The sequence below is a fragment of the Pleurodeles waltl genome, chromosome 4_1 (assembly GCF_031143425.1).
Source record: "Pleurodeles waltl isolate 20211129_DDA chromosome 4_1, aPleWal1.hap1.20221129, whole genome shotgun sequence".
Lineage (NCBI taxonomy): Eukaryota > Metazoa > Chordata > Amphibia > Caudata > Salamandridae > Pleurodeles > Pleurodeles waltl.
This window is the reverse complement of record NC_090442.1, coordinates 790,932,992-790,958,855: the sequence shown is the minus strand read 5'-3', so window position 1 is coordinate 790,958,855 and position 25,864 is coordinate 790,932,992. Positions and strand designations below refer to the sequence as shown.

The following is a 25,864-nucleotide window of genomic DNA, read 5'->3' as shown; positions in this document are numbered from 1 at the left end:
GGGGGTCCCCACCTTCCAGTAATGGTGAAGTCAAAAGGTCAGGAACCACTGATCTAAGCTCAGTCATTAAAGTTAGCAAGTTAAGAATACCAAATATGTATCATACTCCTCCATTTATCTAATTACCCTCATCTAGATCAACCTCATATGCTGTTCTAGTTGTTACTGATCATGTTTCCTGCACTCCAAAGTAATTGCAAAGTGTCGCTAAAGCACTTTATTAAATTTCACAAGTAAATAACAAAATTAAAATATAGCTGGTGTGTTCGTTAGTATTGTGTTTATTTTTTATTTTTGTGCAACATTAATTTAAAAAAAGTAGCCTGAAGCTCAAGTCTGTATTACAATCATGTAAAGCGTTTCCTGTAGCACAATATGATACTGGTAAACAGCTGGATATGGTTGTGACACACAGCGCTCTTGGACACCTTAAAAAACAATCTCGACCATGAAGTCTTTAATGATTTTTACAATTCGTAAAAACAACCTATACAACATGATTTATGCATTTAAGTATTTAAGAAATCAATGAAGGGGGAAATCCGAAAACTAAGGTTTCTAATATTTGTGACCCAATGGGATAAGATATTTCTTTTTATCCTCTGAGAATATTTTATCTTGTCAAAAAGTATCACTGAGTCGGCAGGAAATGTTATTCCATAAAGACTTTAGGTGGTATATATCGAAAAAAGCAAAGGGAATCAAATTATTTAAAGTATATTACAGTCCCTTAAGATTTACTGCACCATATTGAAGCAATTTTCAATCAGACTATGGAGGTTTGATATCTTTTTTCATGGTTGTGTCACACATGTCTGCAAATGCAAACCACAGTTTCAAAAACTCATTCAGCCCTCATCCCAAATGGAGGCGAAACCCCGAGATACGGCCTGATTTAGATATTTGCGGATGAGTTACTACGTCACAACCGTGACGGAAATCCCATCTGCTGAAATCTAAATCCCATAGATTTAAGAAGACGGGATATCCGACACTGTTGTGACAGAGTAACCCATCTGCCCGTATCTAAATCATGCCCATAAGCACTGGATTTGAATTGAGATGTGCTGTATCACTGCATCCAGTTTTTCGACGAGTCATTTCAGCACCTCAAACATGGTTGAATTTGTCACTGAAAAAGGGACTAGATTACTGGAATCTTTTGCAGTAAAGTTGATTTCCGATTTCCATATTGCGTAGGGATGTTATAATATTATCGTGGTTTACATAGTTTTTGTACAGATCCCAACGGTGTTGGTAATGCAGGGTGTAAAAATACCAGATTCGAATTCCCAATAAGTTTAGAATGAGGGATTTTGAAGTAATGATGGAAATGATGGAGCCGCGGCTGCAGAGGCAACAGAAAATTGAAATGTTCGAGATAAACTTTTTGATCATCTCATCTACTAAGATTCCATTTCATAGCTTTTAGCCTCTGTGTGCTTTTACAGATGGGCACTGTTGCAATGTGTGTGCCCATTTCGGGTACTGGCAACGCTCCTCCTAGAGTCTTAACCCGTGTCCCACTGATGATGCCAAATCCATCGTGTGTTGCTTGTGTTCCAATGGAAATTAGAACATTGGAATGCTGGGGGCTCCATTGAAAACAATGGAGTGCTGCGGGCTTTTACTGGCCGGTAAAAGCCCGCAGCGCCAACATTCCAATGTTCGCTTTGTTCACAGCAACAGCTGTGAACAAAGCCTCACGGAGCCCGAGGGGATTTTAATCCCCTCGGGCTCCGTGAACTTTTTTTTTTTAATAGAACATTCTGCCCTGAGTGGCAGAATGTTCTAATAGCCTTAGAACCCGCCTTAGCAGGCTCTACTGGCTATTAAAGTCCCTCTCCCTTGTTAAATGCCCTCGCCTTCGGCTCGGGCATTTAACACAAGCAGCGGGCCTTTAATAGCCGGTAGAGCCCGCTACGGCGGGTTCTAAGGCTATAGTAAGTACGGCCTGGCAGTTTGGCTGAAGTTCACATGGTTGTTCCCATCTGTGATACCACAGAGAGGCTAAAATGGTGGAGTTTCTCAAGCATGGCCTTCTATAATTTTTTTGGTGCCCTGTGAGAATCCATCACAATTGTGGAAATAATTGCATCCAAACATTAACATAGCAACTTCTAGAGACAGATTGTCCTGGAATACATTTCAGTAGTTTCACTACGCAGATGTGGCACATGAAATATAAATAGAAATATTTAAATGGCTAAACTAAAGTTTTCTTTATAGTAAAGGTGGTAAATGGATTAAACAGAGAGGTGAGCAGTGGCATCATACAGGGGCATATCTAGCAATGAAATTGGCAATCCCTATAATACTGTTTGCCTTACAAATATTGTGAATTGCTTCTTAATGAGTGTATGTATGTCCGTGCGTGCATGATCGCTTAAGCTGTGTCTAAATTTAATATCTGGTGATTTTTTTCCCGTTATCGTTGAAAACATACTTATCTTTAATGTTTAAATAAACAATCAAGCCTTCAACAGAGGGTCATTGGAGGTTAACGTTTGTACATACCACTTTAAATGATGTAGCCAGGGTTAAGAGGTTATGTGATGTCACTTCTACACAACTGGAGAGGGCATAAAAACTATACCTGAATATCGAATTCATTGTATCAGCTACAAAAGATCTGATGTATAAATGCGGCCGTGTTGCAGTGTTATGGGATTTTATTTTCTAGCTATTTACTTTTTCTGCCTATTTCTTATTTGTAATGATGCTTTCTTATTAAAGCCACTAAAGCACACTATCTTCATATATACATTACTTGACACCCCATTACTGTGTTTTCGGCAATAACAATTTTATTATTCTTTACAATCTTTTACTGCATTGTGCCTTTCCTTTTTACTTACAATAGTGAATAGCATTTAGACTTATCTATTACATAATTTCTCGGAGAACAACGATACTTGCTTCATCTCTTTTGAGTATTTGTGGTCAATGTTCATTGTAATGGGGCTGAGAGCTGATCGCTTTATTGGATGAGGCTGATGCACCTGGTGGGGGTTCCTAGAGTGAAGGTCTTGAAACGTATCTTTTTAAAAGTATTTCTCTTTGAGTGGTGTGAAACACAACCCTCTGTGGTCCAGAGCATGCCCCACACCACTACTGAGTGTTGTTGGTCATTAAGGTATCTGCAGACGGCCTCCCTTTATAAAGGATGCATGGTATTTCTCTGAAACAGAGTGTCTTAGAGCAGATAGGGGGCGTTGCTAGATGCACATTATGCATACGTGCAACATCAAGTGTGACTGACAGGTGATGGTTGTATGATGGAACCATCCATGCTGGAACAACACATGCCTTAACAACAAGGTCAGAACCACGACCGCGCTGTTTCCAGACATGCCTTTATCACGCTACCTTAACAATGAATTTAGTTGTAAAAGCTTAGTAAAGGCATTTGTGGAAATGGCATGCGAAACGGCATGTGTGGTTCTTTAATGCAACCTCCCCACCTGCCCTGAGGCCAAAAACTAGCCCCACTCCTAATACATAAACTACCTGACTCCCCACCCACCAAGAGCCCTAAAAAGTGTATCCTAGCCCCCCACCCCGCCCCTATAACCTAAGGTACCCCGACCCCCCCACTCACCCAGAACCCTAAAGAAAAACTACACAGACCCCCTACCCCTGCCCCATAAAACTAAACTACCCTAACACTCCCACCCAGCCTGAGCCCTAAAAAAAACCTACCCAGACCCCCTAGCCCTGCCACAAAAAACTAAACTACCCGATACCCCAACCCACCCTAAGTTATAAATACACTGCACCACTAAAATCTACCCACCAACCCTGCCCCAACCCCACTTACCTCACTGCTTCCTCTCCCGATCCTTCCTCCTCTTCTCTCCTCCTGCCCTTCTGTAAACCTTCCCTCAACCTTTTAAAAATAAACTACCCCACAGCAAGCCCTACATAAAAAAAATACCCAACCTCCCTCACTTCCGCCCCTAAAAAAAAAGCCCAATACCCCCCACCCTAAGCCCCAAAAAAATACCCAAACCCCCCAACCCCTCTCCTTAAAAAAATAGCCCACCCCAATCCGAATCCCCATCCCTTAAGTCACCCCCCACCCCTGTCCTAGCCCCACTTACCTGATCGTGTCCTCCATGTCCTTTCTTGAACAACGCATGGCTTTTTCTGTGCCTTAACCACACATAGGTGTAGTTTAGCACATGTGTGGTTAAGGCACGGAAAAAGCCATGCGTTGTTCCGGCAAGCGTGGTTATGCTTGCGTTGGAAATGTCAGCGTTGTTTACAACGCGTGGTTAAGGACGTTTCCCACAGGTGATCATTTGGTGATATCTGTAAGGTAGGCACTCTGTATTGCCCTCATAGACTTAGATAGAACCGGTGCTCTACACTTTTCCTTTCTGAGTCACAAAGACGAGTATGCTAAAACTGTGACCATATCATACACTTTCCTGTATTGCATGTCAAAATACTGTCCAGTTTCTCTGGTAAGGGTGCTCCAATACTGAGTGTCATGCAGCAGGCGAACACGCGTGGTTTCCTTCATTTTCAGTTTTGCTACCACTGTCACAGACAGCAGTGCATACAATGGCATGTAGAGGTGGGTTTTGGTCAGCCGTTTTCTCATAATTAAATGACTGTTTTGTGTATCTCAGTTCCCTGTTCATCTTCGGATGTCTCTCCGTCCTATTCCTGTGCTTGTTCTGCCACTGGAGCATTCGTCTGTACTCTCGCTTTTGACTGGCTGAGCTGTCCTCTTCTTTTGGTGCACCTTTTCTGTTGTAGCACTCCATGAAAGGGCCTTAATGAATTTCTCTCAGTTTTTGAGTGGAACCATTGTTGTTTTTGCTGTATTAAAAAATGGGGATGGTGGGTAATACTGATACAGAAAACATATTTTATGTTTTTACTAACTGGGTTATGGTTTGACTTCTGCGCATGTGAATTAGGGACTGGTATCGTTAAATTATTACCAGTTTCATGTAATCCATAAAAACATAAATAATAGGCACAGTATTTACCAGATCACACCAAATATCCGTTTTCTCTGGGCCTTTGGTTTCTTTCGTGGAGCCTATTCCTTCAGGCAAAATGGCTGACGTTACTATACAAGAAAAAAGAGATAAAGAAATTATGATGAGATGGATGAGGTGTACAGCGGAACAAAACAACCATCTAATAAATTATTTCTGCATAAGGAAATAGATAATGGTAAGAATTCAAAACGCTCTCTTGTATTCCATTTGCACATACCACTGCAGTAGGGTAAAAGTCCTAAACAACTCGTCGTCAACAACACAGACGTTTCCCACACATGCGAAACAATGCTTGCCTGAACGGCGACTGCCTTTTTCTCTGCCTTAACGACGCATGTGCCAAACTACACATAGGCGTGGTTAAGGCGGAGGAAAAGGCTGAGAGCAGTCTAGTGGATCTGGAGAGGACGCTGTAAGGTAAGTGGGGCTGGGGCAGGGTTGGTGGGATGTTTTTAGGGATGGGGTGGATTAAGGGCTGATGGTGGGTGAAAGTATTGGGGTAGTTTGGTTTTGAGGGGTGAGGTGGGGTTGGTTGGGGACTTTTTTTGTTAGGCTTCGGGTGGGTGGGGTTTCGGGGTAGGTTATTTTTTAGGGGTGGGCGTGTGCAATGGGGTAGTTTATTTTTCAGGGGTTGGGAGGGGCAGTTTATTTTTTAGGGGTAGGGAAAGTTTAAGGAAAGGCGGGAGGAAAGGAGGAAGGATTGGGAGAGGACATGGTGAGGTAAGTGGGGCTGGGGCAGGGTTTGGGGAGGTAGTTTTTAGGGGTGGGTTGGATTTAGAGTTTAGGGTTGTAGTTCATTTTTTAGGGATGGTTTGGGGGGTGGGAAAGTTTATTTTGTAGGGCTTAGGGTGGGAGGGGGTCAAAGTAGTTTACTTATTAGGGATGGGGGAAGATATTAGGGCTCAGAATGGGTGGGGGGTGTTGGGGTAGTTTATTTTTTAGGGACGGGGTGGGGGTGGTTGGGGTAGTATTTTTAAGGTCTTTCTGGGTTGTTTAGTTATTAGGGTGGGGAAGATTTTAGAGCTCAGGGCGGGTGAGGGGTGTTGGGGTTTTTGTTTTCCGGGGCAGAGGTGTGGGGATTGGGGTAGTTTTCTTAGTGCCTAGGCTGGGTGGGGGTCGAGGTAGTTTAGTTGTTAGGGGTGGGGGAAGGTTTTAGGGCTCAGGGTGGGTGGGGGTGTCTGGGTAGTTTACTTATTAGGGGTCGGGGTAATCTTGGGCCCCAGTGTGGGAAGGATAGGGTTCTTTTTGTTCTTTTTTAGGTTAAGAGGGTAGTTGTATGACACAATCACACATGCTATTTCCACATATGCCTTTACTAAACATGCCTTTACAACAGCATGTGTGGTAAAGGCATGCTTGGAAAAGCTGCAGTTGTAGTTCTGACTGCGTTATCAAGGCATTCGTGGTTCCAGCATGCATGGTTGTGTCATACAACCCTCCAGTAGAGTGCTGGTTGCAAATAGATCTGCTCAGTTGATGGGGACATGAGGTACACTATACGAAGAAAGATCTTTGAGACCCTTACTCTTGCTGCAGCATCATTCACAAAGGCACTGGAAGTAGGGGAGTATGGATGTTTCATGATCGTTAGAATTGTCGCGTGGGAGGCAGCATCACCTGAATTGTGGGAAACTGACTCCAATTCCACACCACGTGACAGCTGTCACCTAATTTGTTTCCGGCCATCTAGCAGCGTCTCATCACTGACCAAGAACAGGGATGATCTATGGCAACCAGGCGCATGACAAGATGACTTCTCAGGGAAATCGTGATAAATCAGATCTCATCCTTTTCTCTCAGTTATATTAGTCTTACACATGTAAAGACAAACAGAGGGAGAAAAGAGTTCAGTAAGATTTATTGAGTCAGCTGGGTCTTAGATACAATGGCATGAAATAATTCAAATGATGAAACATAATATAAGCAAAATGGTGACAAGAAAAGTGAAACACAGGAAACGTCCCACCATACTGTCACTATGCGTAATATATGCACATCCTACCTAAACTATGTTAGAGCACAGCATAATAAGCCCTAATCCGCCCTTCAGGATTTCCCCCAGAGAAGATATCATCCCCCATACCTGAGCAAGGAAGCCTGTTGTCTATAGAGACACCATTCCCATGTAGAACAGGGAACCGGTAGTCACAGCAAACAGCTGTAGCATGGTCAATAAGTATGTGGTTGTGGTCATCTGGCTGGAAGCTCCCTCTAACGTGCATGGGACAGAGAAGTGTTTTTATAATAAAACATCTGATGCTCTCAGAAAATGTCCCCACGTAAGGATGTGTATGTTTCTGTGAACATTGGAGACGCAATGTACCACTTGTGCTGGCAACCCTATTGCACTAAAGCCTTGAGGAAAGCACAAAGTGAAAAGAATGTCTTGCTAAGAAGCACAATGCTTTCCTACGTTAATGAACAGCTAGATAAAGAAAATAAAACGAGACCACGCTCTTCACCAAAAATGTCTCAAATTACTATAACCATGACCATTCTTGAGAGCAAGGTTGGGAAGTCGTTGTTTCAATACTGACATTGAGAGAGAAATTGGTTTTAAACCATTTTATTATGAGAGGTTATTTGCAGATGGATCCATGCCCTAAACATCCCTTGGTTAAGATATGTGAAAGATACCTTTATGAAATTAGGTAGGATGGGTATCTTTCTTAACCCAGGGGGAATTGTAAAAGGGGACTTGCAGTAGATCAAAGACTTCTTCAGAGGGCTGTTATCCTTATACAGGGAGGAGGTGGAGCTGGCCAAGCCCTCCGTTTGTCATCACGTTACAATAACTACAACTTGGGAGATTGAACCTTATTTAATGATGGTGAAAAACAATAGGGATAGAGGATTGTTGACTTGCTTTAGGTTAATTTTATTACATCTGACCTTAGCTTTACCACGTAGATGTTATGATTGTAAACTGTTGGGTCCTTGTAGATGTGATAATAAGTCACCCCAGGGTACTTTGCACACTATGCTGTGCCGTAAATTTTATCATGCCCCCAGTATTCTTTTTATAGACCCATTGCTTAAACATCTTGGTTTTAGACAAGTTAGACCAGCACTTATATACTTGCAAATGTAGTCAGGTTATTGGGTAATTGTTAATGTGTTTACATTTTTAAATGCTGCTTTGATTATTTGGAGAACTTTGGAATACGCTTTTTACTACTAATTGTCTTCAGTTATGTATTTAAAAAAAATATTTATATGTATTTATTGTATTTGTTTCTGTTGTTGTCTTTTGTGGTTTCAAAATGCAACCGAATAAAGAAATAAATGATTATGAATATTGACATTGAGGTCTCTGTTTTGCAAAGAAGTGTTTTCACTGAGCTAAAGTGATTTTCAAAGTGATTGTTTCAAAAGAAGTAAAACAATGAAAAGGTTTTTAGAAAAAAACAAGGGAGAAACAGAAATACAAGCATTGGAATGTTGGAGCAAAAAGTTATACCAGCCTTTTTAGACCAGTGCCACTTCACTGTCTTCAATGGAGCTCCCAACATTCTAATGTTATAGTGCTACTTGATCGATCATAGTCAGGAAGAGTGGACTTAATTTTCAGTCTGTTCCTTGTTTGAACACCTGTAACTCTCAAAGGGATGCACAGAGTCAACCGTGGGGTACAAAGGTATTTGCCTTCTAAGTTTATCTGCAAATGTCTTCATTAAACAGACAGTAGCACAGATGAAAAGGTATGTGTATTTATAGTGTGATTTACTTTTAGGTGATAGAAACTGTTTACAAGAGTGGTTGTTTGTTGGGGAAAATTCTTGGATGTCACAGCAAGTATAGCCAAAGAACAAGACTTATTTGTAGTAAAAGGACAGATAATCTGATGTTTAAGTTTGATTAAAGGTATAAAATGTGGTAGCGCTTAAAAACATAGATGTCAAGCATATATTTTGCAAAAACATAGGCCCATATTTATACTTTGTTAGCGCCGCTTTTGCGCCGCTTTTTTAAGCAAAATCAGCGCAAACTTACAAAATACAATTGTATTTTGTAAGTTTGCGCTGATTTTGCGTCTAAAAAGCGGCGCAAATGCGGCGCTAAAAAAGTATAAATATGGGCCATAGGCTCCTAAATAGAAACTACAAAAATCTCAAAATACAAAAATGCTGACTTCTACCTAATCCCACTACTGAGTTCTTGTTCCCAAATATGTTAGAACATAGACTTGTGAATTAACCCAACCCTGTTATATATATATGTAGTTGTGTGAAATTGACTCTTGGGCTACACAAAGTGAGTTCATATGTTACATATTATATTATATACATTATTATGTACTAAATATAGGTGTGCATATATATAAATTCACTACAAATCCAAAGGTTACAGGGACGTTATACTTATGTTTTGAATTTACACACACAAAACCATAGAAAATCAGCTCTCCATGTTCTGCTGTGCTGCATTGCTATCCCGTTTGCCCTGTGTGGTGTGTTTTGCTGCTGCAACCCCTGACGTTTGCCCTGTAAGGTCAGTGTGGTGTCCTTACCCATCTCCCTTCTGCCCTCATTTATCCGAGTCCATTTTTCTACCCCATTCCTCATGCCCTCCGTGATCCAATGTACTACACTTGCCAACATTTTGAACTTGGTAAGAGGGGGATTTTGAAAACACCACCCGGGGAATTAATTTTCTCCATTGACTCACATTGAAAAAGAGGAGATTTTAGGGAGGAGGTAGATAAAATAAAGCCCTTTTGAGCGTAAAAACATCAGGAGTCTCCTGCCTAAATAGGGTCTGTTGGAATGTATGGTTGTACTGCTGCTGCCTCTTCCTTCTGCTCTCAATGGTCTGTTATATTGCACAACCACTCTTGCCTGTCCTGCAGAGTTGGTTTATTGCCCCTGCCCTCCATGGTCTGTTGTTGTTCCAACCTGCCCAACATGGTCAACTTGTTGCCTCTACACTTTTCTACCTGCCCTCAATTATCCGAGTCCGTGCCCCTGACCTCTGCCTCACCACAATATTCTAATGAACAACTAACATTCTATATTTATTACAAAAGTGTGGCACACCTGACATCATCTTGATGTAATCAAAACTGTAAAACCTAAGCATTTCCTTAAGAAATTATAAAAATGAGATGGTCTTATTCCCATATAAATTATAGTTAGTGCTCTAAAAAACTAAAATGAGGACATATTTTCTGAGTTCTAAAATAGCGACAAAGAAAAAACTATTTGCTATCTTAATGTTTTTTTTGTTGATCCAAGTGATCACTTGATCATGTGTTACACTTAGGGAAGAGGACGTGGCATTATGGCCAGAGCTGCAGACTTTGCAACTGGGGAAGCAGGATTGAGTTTTGGTGTCAGCTCGACATCTTTCTTGATTGGTCAGCCTTTGACAGCCTGAGCCAGGCTGCCTTAATGAAGTGTCAAGTGACCTGGGCTGAAACAAAGGAAGCATCTGGGGGGGTGGGGGGATAGAACTGCTACAGCAGATGGCAGGGCAGGATGGAGGATGAGTAGCCAAAGTGGTCTTCAAAGGAGAGAAAGCCACTTGGGACAGAAACTGGACCTACCCTATATCCTGCACCCCCAGACAGCTAGGAGCCCCACTGATTAGATTAGTAGAGGGGCTGGAAGAGGTGTGATAGTGAAAGCTGACCACAGCAGTGGGTAGGCTCAGCCACATGTAACCTTCAAGGAGAGATTTCCTCCATGTTGGATTTTTAAAGAATATTGCTTCGTGGGATTAATTTTTGCAACACTTCACAGGAAGTGGTCATCCCAGAGGGTGTTGGCCTGCACCTCATCGGACAGGAGCACCCCCTGCTTTCCACCCCCAGGAGCAAGGAGAAATATGGCAGAGCTGCCCCACAATTCAGATCCTTGCTGGAAGAAGATACTGGAGAAGAAGGACTGCCCTGCTGGACCCCTGGCCTGCACTAGGATACTGCACTCACAAGGACTGCACCAGCTGCAACTTTGGGCTTCATCAAGAAAAGGATTTTGCCTTGCTTCTGCAACTCCATGAGTTGACTCCCTATAAGCTGCAGGTACATAGGAGCAGCCCAGAGTCCCCTGAATTAAGTCCTGCAAGAGAAACCCAGCTGACAAGCGTCCAGTGGCCATTTGGAGATTCTGACCAGGTGCGTTCTGGGAATTGTAGTCCCACCTCCCAAAGAGCAACTCAGAGCTTCTGGAACCTTGGATCTAGTTTGTGGACACTTCAAGAATCCAAAAAGACCCCTGGAAGAAGATTCAGAAGTTTAAAGAAGATTGGAGCAACTGTTGTAAAAGGCTCCATAAGTTAAAGAGGTGCATTGTGGGAGTTGTAGTCTCAGCACTCAAGAGGCAAACCAGAGCCTCCGAACCCTCGGCTGGTGTTGTGGACCACTTTCCTGAATCAAGAAAGACTTCTGAAAGTAATTGTAACAGTGTTACATCGTGTGTGGCCTGAACTCTGGACTTTGTCTCTGTCCAGTGCGACCTTTTTAACACTTTGAGAGCTATTTGCTTCTTAGCACTAGATTTAATTTTAATCTTTAAAAATTCATATCTCTGGTTCCCTACATTGTTTTTTTGTTGTTTTGGTGTCATTTTAAGGATAAACATATTTTTTTTTTTAAATAAATTGGTGTTGGACTTTTATTGTGCGTTGTGTTTTACTTATTTACTGTTTTGTTGATATTAAATGTTTTCCACACCTGTCTCCTAGTTTAAGCCTACCTGCTTGTGGGCCAAGCTACTAAAGGTTGAGCAAGGATTAATTTACTGAGACCTTGATGGAGCTACTGGGGGCTTATGGCCTATTGCGAAGTGTAGGTACCTACCTGCCCTTACCAATAATCCACTTTCCAACACATATATAGTCACACATATGTTTTTTCCACTAAAACAGCACGGTTTAAAGTGACTTTAATGTTATAGTTAGGTGAAAATTTCAGTGACAACATGACATTTTAAACTCAATAAAAATCTCTGAAATTCACCAAAGTAATCTCTAGTACTTAAAACATGTCTCCTAAAACAGTTATTACCAATTCCCCCACAATTCACACATCACAGTTTTGTAATGTTGCTGGGAGCTGCTACAATCCTTTCAACCCCCCACAACATTAAAAAAGGCTTGGTAGTGCCCTTCCTTATTCTTGGGGCATCACCCAGCTCAAACACATATAAACAAAAAAGCCCTTTCTCTGCATTTTTGGATGCTCCTTGAAAGAGTAGTGAACCCATCCTCCTCGGGCCTTTTTTTTTTAATATAGGGAGAGGGAGAGTGGTCCCCCTCCCCAGTCCAATAGTCGCCCCAGGGACTCCATTCTCTAGGGCCATAGGTGGGTGCCATGATGCCCCTCCGGGCACCAAAGAATATATCTTTGAGTCCTGTAAGTGGAGCATCAAGAGCCCCCGCAGCCCAGCCTCTCCCGGCATGCAACCAGCCTCTGTATATCTGGCACAAGCTTTGTTCCTGCCAGGCACCAGGTAGGAGCAGCTGTTTTTTTAATGTTCCCGCAAAGCAGGAGCAATCTGAATTTCCCTGCCCGTAAGATCATGGGCAGGGAAACACATGTCCACTCCCACCCATCTGAAGCTTTTTTAAATCAACCACCAGGTCGGAGCAGACATCTCTTCTTTGCCTGTGCTCCAGTGGGTAGGGAAACAGTGTCCAGGAAGAGTGGGAGGGCTCCCTGGAGCACCATACTGGAGCCAGCCTCGGGGATGGGGTCCCAGCCTTTCGAGGCTCTCAGATGGATGCCATGTGTCCCCTTCCCTATAATTAAATGTCAGCCCCGGAGGAAGGGATCCCAATGCCTTCACTCTGTGCTCCTGCCTTTTAATTGTAAATCATCCCCAGGGGATGAGGTCCCCGGGGGGACGGGGTGGGGTAAAGGGGGAGGGTCTGCTCCCCTACCTCTTTAAATTGAACTGAGCCCTAGGGCATGGGATCCCTGAGGCCCAATCATGAGTTGGGAAGGGGGTCCCACTTATGCCCCATCTCCAAAAATGTTATTATAGTGAACAACAGGCCCTGCTCCTGGCAAAATTATTAAATTTGAAATGCCAACTGGCACTTTTTTATGTAGCTGGATCACAGTATAAACAAATACATTTGTGACCCCATTCCCCAAAAGGGCTAGAGGGGCTCCTTATAACTTTTTTCGTTCTCAAACTCAGGAGAGGGAACTAAGACCCCGTGTCCTGTAATAGCTACATTGAACATTTTTCTTATATTGCAGACAACCAATCTGAGCCCTCGCTGGGGTAGTTCTAGTGCTGCATTTTATGTGGCCTGAAGATGTATAAAAACATACAAGGTCCTTTTGTGGTTGTACTTATGATCATATTTTTGGGGCTGGAAATGTTTAAAACAAAGATTCAGAAACATCTTTGTTTTTTTTGTTTTTTAAAAACAAAACAACAATGTGTCTTTGCCGTTTTACTTTTTTCACCCACAAAATGTAATAATTAAATCTACCTAAAAAGAGACACAGGCATGTTTTTAATATAACTGTAACAAACATTGTTTAGTAATCATTAGTAATAAATATTGCATTGTGTGAATTATTGAAATATGCATTTGATTAAAAGTATTGCAGATTTTTGGGGCAAGGTGATAGATCTGCTTTTTATATATTGATATGTTCACCCTCGATAAAGCCAATGGACTCAGTTTTTATATTTTGGCACCACAGAAAGCCATGCTGTGCTCAAGAGGTTGGGTGCCTGTGGGGGTTGGCTGACTGCAGGGGGTGGCTGCCCACAGGAGGTTGAATTCAGGGCCTGGCCAGACCATGCAGCCAACCCTCCGCAAGTCTGTGTGAGGCGGTGGGTCGGCTTTACATATTGTAACAAAATATCATTTTACATTTAAAAATCCTAAAATATCACTGAAAAAAAACAAAGGTTAATGTGATGTTATGATGTGATAGGTATTCGAAAATGGCAGTTAAAACATGCCATTTTAAACATACAAAACCAATGAAATTCACCAGTGATAGTTATCTCTGGTAAGAATAACTCGTGCCCTAAGGTAACTATAAATTGCGACCCCACCATGCACAGTTTTCTTATCAATAATTTCATTGCAAATGTTGCGGTGATATGATCAATGATGTCATAGAAGATGCCATGAGTGATGTAATATATTGAGTAATTAGCAGTGCATGGCGAGGACGGGAGTTATAGTTACCTTAGGGCTCAAGCTATAGTTACTGTTGAATAATATATATAATATCCCCCTGGACAGTGCGATGGAGATTAAAAATGTATATCAGTTAAAAGTTGTCTGGCAAATGCAGTAGAGCAGTAGCACTACAGAATCACAACTCAGAGATAATGTGAGTTCTCCTAATGTAGGGAGGGGACAATGCATACTGGATGATCTAGCATGGCCTCTCCCCATCACATTGTGATTCCATGTAGGATAACCATGAGAGGAAATTGAGAGACTTACCAGTCTGAGATTCATTTCTAAGTTCTTCAGCTAGCTGCCTTTGATTCATTTTCTTCAAGACATCAATGGCAACTTCCAGTGCTTTGCTTGGAGTGTAATGATGGATCATTTTGTCTGCAAGTTTGAAACTGTCAAGGCCTTCTGTTGTCCCTCTTGGAAGCTTGTGGGGATCATCGCTTAGGCGCATCTTAAAATGGTCTAAATCTTGTGTTTTCAGATTCGCAAGTTTGTTATAGATAAGATCTCGGACCGCCATCTACAGCTTCTTGGTATAGCCACTAATCTGTAGAAGAGAAATACAGAGAGACTAGGGTGGATTACATCTTTGCAAGTGAACTTAATTTTCAGTCAACAGAAAATTGAAACCATCATTTTCAAGCTTCCTTTTTGACGCTCGCTATCCATGTTGTTGAATGAGAGGATAGTATGTCTATCCATTCTTTCTATGAGAACACGTATCTCCTTCATCTCTATACTGGATACACTTGAATTCGTATTTTAAACTAGTGTCTACTATGAGATCAGTGATTGTACACATATGGCACAAAATGAATGCATCAATTGTGCCCTTGGAATCACATCTAGTCATTTGTCAATCTCTGTCATTCTTGGTCGCAGAGTTTGTGGCAAATGCTCACCTACACGCGGAGTGGACTTTTCATGCAGACCACTCTTGTGTTAAGAGCTATTTTCTCCTCTCTACTCAGCTAGAGAGCATTGTAGGAGGCTGGACTGGCTTGTAGTGAGTACCAAAGGGTACTTGCACCTTGCACCAGGCCCAGTTATCCCTTATTAGTGTATAGGGTGTCTAGCAGCTTAGGCTGATAGATAATGGTAGCTTAGCAGAGCAGCTTAGGCTGAACTAGGAGACGTGTGAAGCTACCACAGTACCACTTAGTGTCATATGCACAATATCATAAGAAAACACAATACACAGTTATACTAAAAATAAAGGTACTTTATTTTTATGACAATATGCCAAAGTATCTTAGAGTGTACCCTCAGTGAGAGGATAGGAAATATACACAAGATATATATACACAATAGCAAAAATATGCAGTATAGTCTTAGAAAACAGTGCAAACAATGTATAGTTACAATAGGATGCAATGGGGAAACATAGGGATAGGGGCAACACAAACCATATACTCCAGAAGTGGAATGCGAACCACGAATGGACCCCAAACCTATGTGACCTTGTAGAGGGTCGCTGGGACTATTAGAAAATAGTGAGAGTTAGAAAAATAACCCTCCCCAAGACCCTGAAAAGTGAGTGCAAAGTGCACTAAAGTTCCCCTAAGGACAAAATAGTCGTGTTAGAGGAATAATGCAGGAAAGACACAAACCAGCAATGCAACAACTGTGGATTTCCAATCTAGGGTACCTGTGGAACAAGGGGACCAAGTCCAAAAGTCACAAGCAAGTCGGAGATGGGCAGATGCCCAGGAAATGCCAGCTGCGGGTGCAAAGAAGCTTCGACTGGACAGAAGAAGCTGAGGTTTCTGCAGGAACGAAAAGGGCTAGAGACTTCCCCTTTGGTGGACGGATCCCTCTTGCCTTGGAGAGTCGTGCAGAAGTGTTTTCCCGCCGGAAGGACGCCAACAAGCCTTGCTACACGCAAATCGTGCGTTTGGCGTTTTTGGACGCTGCTGGGGCCCAGGAGGGACCAGGAGGTCGCAAATTGGACCTGAAGAGAGAGGGGACGTCGAGCAAGACAAAGAGCCCTCACTGAAGCAGGTAGCACCCGGAGAAGTGCCAGAAACAGGCACTACGAGGATGCATGAAATGGTGCTCGCCGAAGTTACACAAAGGAGTCCCACGTCGCCGGAGACCAACTTAGAAAGTCGTGCAATGCAGGTTAGAGTGCCGTGGACCCAGGCTTGGCTGTGCACAAAGGATTTCCGCCGGAAGTGCACAGGGGCCGGAGTAGCTGCAAAGTCGCGGTTCCCAGCAATGCAGCCCAGCGAGGTGAGGCAAGGACTTACCTCCACCAAACTTGGGCTGAAGAGTCACTGGACTGTGGGGGTCACTTGGACAGCATCGCTGGATTCGAGGGACCTCGCTCGTCGTGCTGAGAGGAGACCCAAGGGACCAGTAATGCAGCTTTTGGGTGCCTGCGGTTGCAGGGGGAAGATTCCGTCGACCCACAGGAGATTTCTTCGGAGCTTCTGGTGCAGAGAGGAGGCAGGCTACCCCCACAGCATGCACAAGCAGGAAAACAGTCGAGAAGGCGGCAGGATCAGCGTTACAGAGTTGCAGTAGTCGTCTTTGCTACTATGTTGCAGGTTTGCAGGCTTCCAGCGCGGTCAGCGGTCGTTTCCTTATCAGAAGGTGAAGAGAGAGATGCAGAGGAACTCGGCTGAGCTCATGCATTCGTTATCTGAAGTTTCCCCAGAGACAGAGACCCTAAATAGCCAGAAAAGAGGGTTTGGCTACCTAGGAGAGAGGAAAGGCTACTAACACCTGAAGGAGCCTATCAGCAGGAGTCTCTGACGTCACCTGGTGGCACTGGCCACTCAGAGCAGTCCAGTGTGCCAGCAGCACCTCTGTTTCCAAGATGGCAGAGGTCTGGAGCACACTGGAGGAGCTCTGGACACCTCCCAGGGGAGTGGTCACTCCCCTTTCCTTTGTCCAGTTTTGCGCCAGAGCAGGGGCTAAGGGGTCCCTGAACCGGTGTAGACTGGCTTATGCAGAATTGGGCACATCTGTGCCCAACAAAGCATTTCCAGAGGCTGGGGGAGGCTACTCCTCCCCTGCCTTCACACCATTTTCCAAAGGGAGAGGGTGTCACACCCTCTCCCAGAGGAAGTTCTTTGTTCTGCCATCCTGGGCCAGGCCTGGCTGGACCCCAGGAGGGCAGCTGCCTGTCTGAGGGGTTGGCAGCAGCAGCAGCTGCAGTGAAACCCCAGGAAGGGCAGTTTGGCAGTACCAGGGTCTGTGCTACAGACCACTGGGATCATGGGATTGTGCCAACTATGCCAGGATGGTATAGAGGGGGCAATTCCATGATCATAGACATGTTACATGGCCATATTCGGAGTTACCATGGTGAAGCTACATATAGATAGTGACCTATATGTAGTGCACGCGTGTAATGGTGTCCCCGCACTCACAAAGTTCAGGGAATTGGCTCTGAACAATGTGGGGGCACCTTGGCTAGTGCCAGGGTGCCCTCACACTAAGTAACTTTGCACCTAACCTTTACCAGGTAAAGGTTAGACATATAGGTGACTTATAAGTTACTTAAGTGCAGTGTAAAATGGCTGTGAAATAACGTGGACGTTATTTCACTCAGGCTGCAGTGGCAGGCCTGTGTAAGAATTGTCAGAGCTCCCTATGGGTGGCAAAAGAAATGCTGCAGCCCATAGGGATCTCCTGGAACCCCAATACCCTGGGTACCTCAGTACCATATACTAGGGAATTATAAGGGTGTTCCAGTAAGCCAATGTAAATTGGTAAAAAATGGTCACTAGCCTGTTAGTGACAATTTGGAAAGAAATGAGAGAGCATAACCACTGAGGTTCTGATTAGCAGAGCCTCAGTGAGACAGTTAGTCACTACACAGGTAACACATTCAGGCACACTTATGAGCACTGGGGCCCTGGGTTACCAGGGTCCCAGTGACACATACAACTAAAACAACATATATACAGTGAAAAATGGGGGTAACATGCCAGGCAAGATGGTACTTTCCTACAAGCATAGTGTAGCATAGTCCTTTACAGAACACCAAAATATAAGCAATGTATTTTAATTCCCCTGGGATTGATTTGTAGGGGAATCCACAAACCATGGACTGGATTCTGGCTAAGGAGGGGGTAAAGGGGGTCTCATGATGGATGGAAGTGGATAACTGCAATGTGGCTTGCTCTATTATTATACAGGTCTGTGTATGGTTGGTCGCTGTAAACAACCTTAAGGGAAAACGGTAGTGATGTAATTTCTGACTTTCCGAGAAAGGATTTGACCTGTCACGATGTTGTACAGGTTTAAATGCACCTTCAGCTGAATGGTGAGAAGAGTCAGTGAAAAATGCACAGAGGGTACTTACAAGTTACTTTCACAGCTGATAAATGTTATAAGACATCTGAGTTCAGGGAAGTCTGTATTAAGGTGATGACCTAGTTTACAAGTTGACTGCCCCAGCTTCTCTAAGGCTTCTTTGAAGCTCAGTTGCAAACATTCATACACTCCATTTGACAATTTGTCGATTTGTAATGCAGTGAATTGAAAACACAACATGTGAAACTACTAGAAGAGTCTATGCAATGGTGATCATCGCCTCCAACAAAAGCAATCAAATTGTTCCTGACCCAGTGCTCTTTACACCAATTTTAAGGGCACAACTATTAGCATTGCTAGCTTTGAAACAAGAGTCTCCTTCCTGCGTTACTGTTCTGACAGCTTTTGCGTCTCTTGACTCTGCATAGAACAATGCATTTGTCCCCCTCTTCTGGTTGTTAAAGATCTCAGTAGCCACCCCGCTACTGAGGAATGTAACAACTGGATCAGCACACTATGGCGCTATTTTCAATTGACATTTCATTCACGGAGTACATCGGTCTCATCCGCCTACATCTTTGTCTCTTTACAAAGACTTGGAGTCATGTTTAATTATAAAAGACTATTGTACATCATCACTCTGAATCGGTCCCCCTTAGCTCGTTTTAGCCATTAGGGAAAAACTAAAATGTGTTATTTATTTATTTATAGAGTTATATGCTACATTGTCACTATAGGTATAGCTGTGCTTTGCTGCTAATAATAAAATCAACATAAGGTCTTGAATAAAATACTTGAGGAAGGAGAGTGCCAAAGTACCATGAATAGATCATAGAAAGTGTAACGTGAAGTGAAGATAGAACGAAGGGATGGAGTTGGAAAAAATGGGTAAAATGAAAAGAGCCAAAAGAGAGGTACTGCAAGAAAGACAGAGGAGTAGGGGAAAGCATAATGAACAACAGGAGAGAAGAATAGCAGGAGCAGAAATGAAGAAAGGGTGGTGGGGGAGAATAAAGGAAGACATTGAAGTCAAGGTATGACCACATTTTTAAAGAGATTACAGATTACAAGAGAGCAATTGTGTGATGCAAAGGGAGTTACATACTGCTGTGAGTACACTGTTATAGTAATTTTGTAGTGTTAAGTCAGGCCTTTTGATAAACCCATTAAAAATAGGAAGTGATTGTAAACCAGCCCACCCGCCTTGACGTGGGCTTATGACATAGGAAACATGTTTTGTTCACTGTGTGAACTCAATATTGATTGTCATCAAAACAGAAATGTGATTCTAACTTGTTTCGTGCATAGGCACTTCCAGAGCATCTTTGACTGTTATTGGGACCAGAATATATATAGCATCCACCTTATTATTGCCTAGTTATATCACTTGCTCAGCTGTGTGTAGCTGAACTCGGATTTAAATGATTCTGATACAGAGGAAGCATATCTCAACAATAGAGGAAATATTTTTTTAATTTTCTAGTAATTTTGGTCATGCATAACCAACTATGTTTGTCTGACGGAAACATTTAAAGGAATCATGTTCAGATACTTTTTTAGATTTTCTTGAACACAGTTTTCTAGATGGCCTGGCACTAAGGACTTTTCCAGTGTGCCAACCCGAGGTAGAAAAACCTGTTGGACTGCAGCCATCCTGCAACCTACTGAACGGTTCTTGTGTAAGATGCATTTCAGATCAGTTCAATCAGTTGTTTAGACTATCATAGAGATAATTAGCCAAGCTCAAACTCTCTTTCCCATTTTAAAGCCACACTCAAGAACACTAAAATCAAAGCCTATTCTAGTGCACACAAGATGAATTATAATGGTAGAAAAAATAAACATAATAGTAGCTCCAATGTTTACTAACTGTCAATAGCAGAAATGTATTCTACTTATTTCTTGCTTGATTTTGTATCAATCCTACTGTATCTTAGGTATAATAAACTAAACTCAACACCAGAAGAAGGGCTAATTTTGGTTTCAAAGACGGCTGACACTCTTATACCTTCTCTGAATGAAGTTATTGTTCAGTATTTGTACTATTCTCATCTCCTATGAAGGAAGGCTGATAAGTTCCCAGTGAGTGAAGGCAGAAAGCTTCTCTGGTTTGCCCTCAATAAAAGAGGGTGAAGCAATGCTGCATGGCCGTTCTTATCTCAGGCCTAATACAAAGTTCCTCTCTCGCTGCCAACACCCTGATTCTAACACGCATAATGTAATGCAACTATTGTTAATTCATTTAGAATGAACAATTAGCAAAACGGTGCCTGATGTCCTTTCAATTACTTTCATTCTGTGAACCTGTGACCTTTGAACGATAATAATAAAAGAAATGACGCTCATCAGATCTCATGAAACCTTGTTCACAGCTCACCAGTAATTATTTCAGAATACAACGGCTTAAATTCTATTAATATGTATTTGTCACTCGTATCTAAATGATTAAGAATAACATAAGTAGTCTACAAAGGGGAATAGTTAAAAATAGAAAGCCATGATAATTATAACCGTTCCACTAGGCCTTTCTTGTAGACTCCACTTCCCTTCGAGTCGGACCCATTTCCTTTTCTCCTTTCTTCTGTTTTCTCACCCTGAACCCAAAGGAGCTTGCACAGGGATCATAATGTACACGGTGTGTCATAATTGTCAGGCCCTCACATTTTCCTTGATCATTTCTGGCAGATCAAAGCTGCTGAAATTTATAAAAGAAAAAGGCCTGGAATAAAGGAAAAGCATGGAGAGGTCAGTGTATTAAATACCGATTCTGCAAGGTATGCCTCATTTCCAAGTTAAAAACTCAGCATAGGATGTTATTACTTCGACACCCAACAACTACCCTGGGCCTAAATAGAGAAAGACCCGTGTACCTAGAATTATGGAATTACTACCTGTTGGTTCACTGATAATCATCAGTGTGTTCCCATTGATCTTTATCATATAGTAGCCCTCCGTACTACCCGCTCATGACCTACCCAAGCTATGGATATATGCTATAGATCACAACATGGAGTATGGTTGTTTTCTTTTTAAGGTTTATCACTAACCACATGTGAACCTTGTCCTAAACCCAACATTACGATATTACAATGCTCCTCTTTCTTTTAGAACTGGAATGGTCACACAATAATAGCTCCGGGGTGAGAAATGCAGATTTTTCTAACTAGGAAGTGGAGGAAAGTCATAATTTTGTTAAAGATACAGAGGCAAATATGCCTGATTTCCTTGCCGCTTAGTTCACAGTAGCCATAGACTTCAAAGCAAGCTACAATTCTGCTCATGCACCTATCATCGCAGGAAAAGGAAATAATAATTTAGACCCTACTTAATCCATAGGTAGAGGCTCTTCTCATCATCCAGCCTCTTTTATTGACACCGAGAAGTTTATAGTCCGTTGAATGAAATAAAAAATCTAAATAATAAGTGCAATCACTAAAAGAGTAGGACAGCCTTGAGTCTCACCTAGTTCCTTGATCCTTCAGGATCCATAGAGTGATCCTTGTATCCCAATACCACACCGGCTTGAACCATTGATTGCACTAGAGGCTTTTGATGTGGATGACACAATGACTAATAAAAAGAATAAGAGATATGAGATTACCACACATGGTTGAGATTCTAAGTAAGTAATGAGATAATGTTCACATCTGTGTCATTAAAAAAACCAGAATTTTCCTTCATTACCTACTTAGGAATATCTGCATTTTATTACAAGACCAGAGATGAGTATTATGCATGTAAGGACCCTAATTCACTCAGTAGTCCTGAGAATGTTCACCAACTAAGGCCAGCCCTAAAGGCTTTGGGAGGCATTGCACCCTTAGAAGAATGAACCCCAAAAAAAAGAACGTATATCGACGCTTCCTTAATCCTTATTCTTTCAACTAACCTGCTTAAAATGGAAGAGGAAACTGAGGCACATTGGTTTGAAGAAAGATATTAACATTTCAGTAGAGTATGTTCTCGAGCCTACTGTTTTTTCAACTGTTTAATACAATGCACTAAATACAATTTAGGACGTAAAGGCGAGGAAGGGTACTGCACTGCAGTAGAAGCATTCTTAGAAAGTCTTGAGATTGTGAAATGTACACATTAGGGAGAAAAATGCATCATAGTAGCATGAAGAGATCTGATGTCAAATACTCTTTTGAGTAATGCTGGACATAAAAGCATTGTCAGCTTAGTAGATGACATGTTTAAAGAGGGAGCATTATTGCCAGGCCATGACTAAAAATGTTGAAGAACTAAATCCACATCTGACAAAAGATGAGTAGCATGGTTTTGGAGGGCTATAGTATTGAATCCCCTAAGTGATATGCACACTAATGAATATTTCCCTACAAGCTCATTACTTACCTTCTCATGACCCTTAAAGAAGGCAGACCAATAACCTATGTTCTCTCTAAGGTGTGCTATCAGCTGACCATCTAGCCTCTCTCCCAGCGCCGCACAGACAGACGCTGGGAGGGTATACAAACACGAAGGAATTGCATGTACATATAACTTTCAAACTTGATTGGAAACAAACCAGGTTTCTATGATGCCTTGGGCTCACTGAGATGCACTGAGCAAGCCCCATACTGTAAAAACGATCTGTTCCAAGTGACTATGAGGGAAAACGTTTATTTCAATCGAAGGGGGAGAAGGTGTGTGAGCTCCAGCACTGATGTTTAATGATTTCTGATGCTAATAAGGATAAGTGTGGAAGAGAAGGAAGATGCCATAAACTAGCGGGGAGCACAGGTATAGTCTTTTTGTGCAACATGTTGACATTGTAAAGGTAATGGTCAGTTTGCCCCTTCATCACTGTAAAAGGTCTGTTTAAAATGTTTAGGGGGCAACAGCAGCCTGCCAAATAGCTTGCTTTTATAAAGCTTCATACTATACTTCTGCCTTTTGTAAGCATTGTAAACAATAAGTGTTACTGTTATGGTAAAAACATAATCAGCCTCAGCACTATGGAAGGCTGAGACGTAATTGCTGTGATTTAAACTCATGGCCTACAGCTCATTGCATGTCTCAATAGCTAGCTCTTAATGCATGTAGCTATCCTCCTCATGTTATTTCCTGATTGAACTTGAAACACAAAGCCCTCTGCTGCACACTGGTGTCCTGTCATACCATCACATTTGAGAAACAACAGGTAAACACTTAAAGGTGTGCTGGAGCATATTTCACTGAAAATGTTTGTAAACGAGGTCAGCAACCTTTTCACACATCTGGAAGTAAGAGATAGTTAGCATTTACAGGACTTCAAAACACCTCTCAATTTACAGTATGACCAGTGTGATCACACAAGGGAAACTAGGGCCCTCATTATGACTTCAGCGGTCTTCTGAGAAGACCGCCGAAGTCCCACCAGACCGAAGACCACCAGTGGTGGCGGTCTTCCGACGACCATATTATGACTGCTGGTGACTCTCCGCCCAAATAATTTGGGCTGAGAGCCGCCAGCAGCCATAATGGCGGTCGGCGGTGAAGTGGAGGTTGCTCCACCGTCACCGCCACGTCATCACAACACCGCCCACCGAATTATGTGACAGTATTTGGCGTGGCGGTGTTGTGGTGATGGGGTGCTGGTGGCGGAGCAGGCCCCATGGAACCCATTCCCTCCCGGACAACCACTGAGACAGGTAAGGTGATCGTCCGACAGGGGAGAGGGGTGGGAAGGGTGTTGTGTGCGTGAATGGGGGTGCGACTGTGTGTGTATAGAGGGGGTGTGTGAGTGTGTGTATGAATGCGGGGGTGTGGTGTGTATCGGAGGTGTATTGTGTATGTGTGTGTGCATGTGTGTGCATGTGTATGTGTGTGTGTGGTGTGTGCATACGTGAGTGGGGGGGTGCAGGGGATGTATGGGGGGCCATGGAGTTGGGGGGGGCAAGTGAGGTGAGGGGACCCTATCAGCTTTGGAGGGTGGTAGGGAGGACGTGGCTGTTGGGGGGAGGACTGTGGGGAGGGAGGTGGGGGAGACCCCTATCAGTGCCAGGGAAGGAATTCCCTGGCAGTGATAGTGCCTACAGCCATGGTTTTCGTGGCGGGACAGCCGCCACATAAACCGTGGCGGTATGCGGGGTCATTATCCCGCAGGCAGACTAGTGACAGCCGCCAGCCTGAAGACATCTGTCTCCAGCCTGGCGGTCGTTACTGACGTAGCAGACAGTGTGGTACATTGGCGGTTTGGCATGAGCCAAACCGCCAATGTCATAATTTGGTGGCAGTTACCCCCAGCCTGTTGGCGGTGCTACAGCCAAGTTAACATTGTCTGCCAGGGTTGTAATGAGGGCCTAAGTCTGAATAAATGTTCAAGGGTGTTTATTACAAGCTAATACACAGGTTAATGTAAATAATTCTCAAAAACACACTATAAAGACACAAGACCACCATAGGGTGACTTAAATGTTGAAAGAAACAAAGCTTTATCAACATTAAGCATACTAAACACTTGATGCAGGCAACACAGAACAAAAGCAATACAACTTGGTGATTGCTGAATACATGTAAATCAACTCTATTCAACATGGAAACAGATTATATGCATCGGGTTAGTTATTCATTAGGAAATCCCTACTGAAATGTCACTAGCTGATATGTGCTGGGCAATCAAATGTGAGGATAAAAACTAAAAAGCAAAAATAGGACAAACATAATTTGGAAGAGTGACTTCTGGGCCAACTGAAAACTAACTCGAAATGGTAAAAAGAAAGTTAAATATAGAAAGTATCAACATTTGCAGCTCTGTTACAAGTCTTCTCATGGGGTCAGAAAAATCCTAAATCTAATCTTTCAGCATAGAGGATGATTTAAGGAAAAACAAATAGCATTCAAGTATATGCCTAAGAAAAATAATCCATGCAGAAAAGTCACTAGCAATAGTGACAAAGGGCAGAAGATTCAGCAGAGTCTTTGGTCACCAGCATAAGGGAAAAATGACAAAGGCTGTCATTTCGACCCTGGCAGTCCTAAGACCACCAGGGCCGTGGTGGCGGTCTCACCGCCAATGGGCCATCAGTGAAGAGCGCCACATTACGAGTGTGGCGGTTTGGCCTCTGCCAAATCGCCACATCCCTGCTGGTACCGCCAGGGAGGTAGGACAGCCGGGCCAGAGAACAGCACCTCCGGGCCATCTGTCCACTGAAGACTGCCAGCAGTATTAGGCGTCACCTGTCCGGCAGGGTTTCGGCAGAGGAAGCCCCTCCACGAAAACCCTGCCGGAAAGGCTACCAGCAACTGGAAATTCCTTTCCAGTCACCGGCAGATGACTCCCCCCAAACCCCCCTTTCAACACAGCACCCCATCCCCACACACACACCCACACGCACCCCGCATATGTGCATTCACCAACATGCATACATACATGCATTCACCAACACGCATACATACACTCATTCACCAACAAGCATACATACACGCATTCAACAACA

General features: G+C 43.0%; 1 protein-coding gene across 7 annotated transcripts in view; it reads right to left on the bottom strand.

Annotated features, from left to right (window-relative positions):
* LOC138288180 (natterin-3-like) overlaps nucleotides 1–25,864 on the bottom strand; it is an 87,504-nt gene that overhangs the window by 4,437 nt on the left and 57,203 nt on the right. For 6 of the 7 annotated variants that reach the window (XM_069229506.1, XM_069229509.1, XM_069229510.1 and 3 more), the window contains 2 exons: nucleotides 14,442–14,724; nucleotides 5,004–5,086 (listed from right to left, as the gene is read on the bottom strand). In XM_069229506.1, coding sequence (XP_069085607.1) covers nucleotides 5,004–5,086; nucleotides 14,442–14,697 — 339 coding nt within the window. In that variant the 5' untranslated portion in view covers nucleotides 14,698–14,724. Of the gene's footprint in view, nucleotides 1–5,003; nucleotides 5,087–14,441; nucleotides 14,725–21,905; nucleotides 22,014–25,864 lie in introns of all 7 variants that reach the window. The other variant, XM_069229507.1, reaches the window with a different exon arrangement.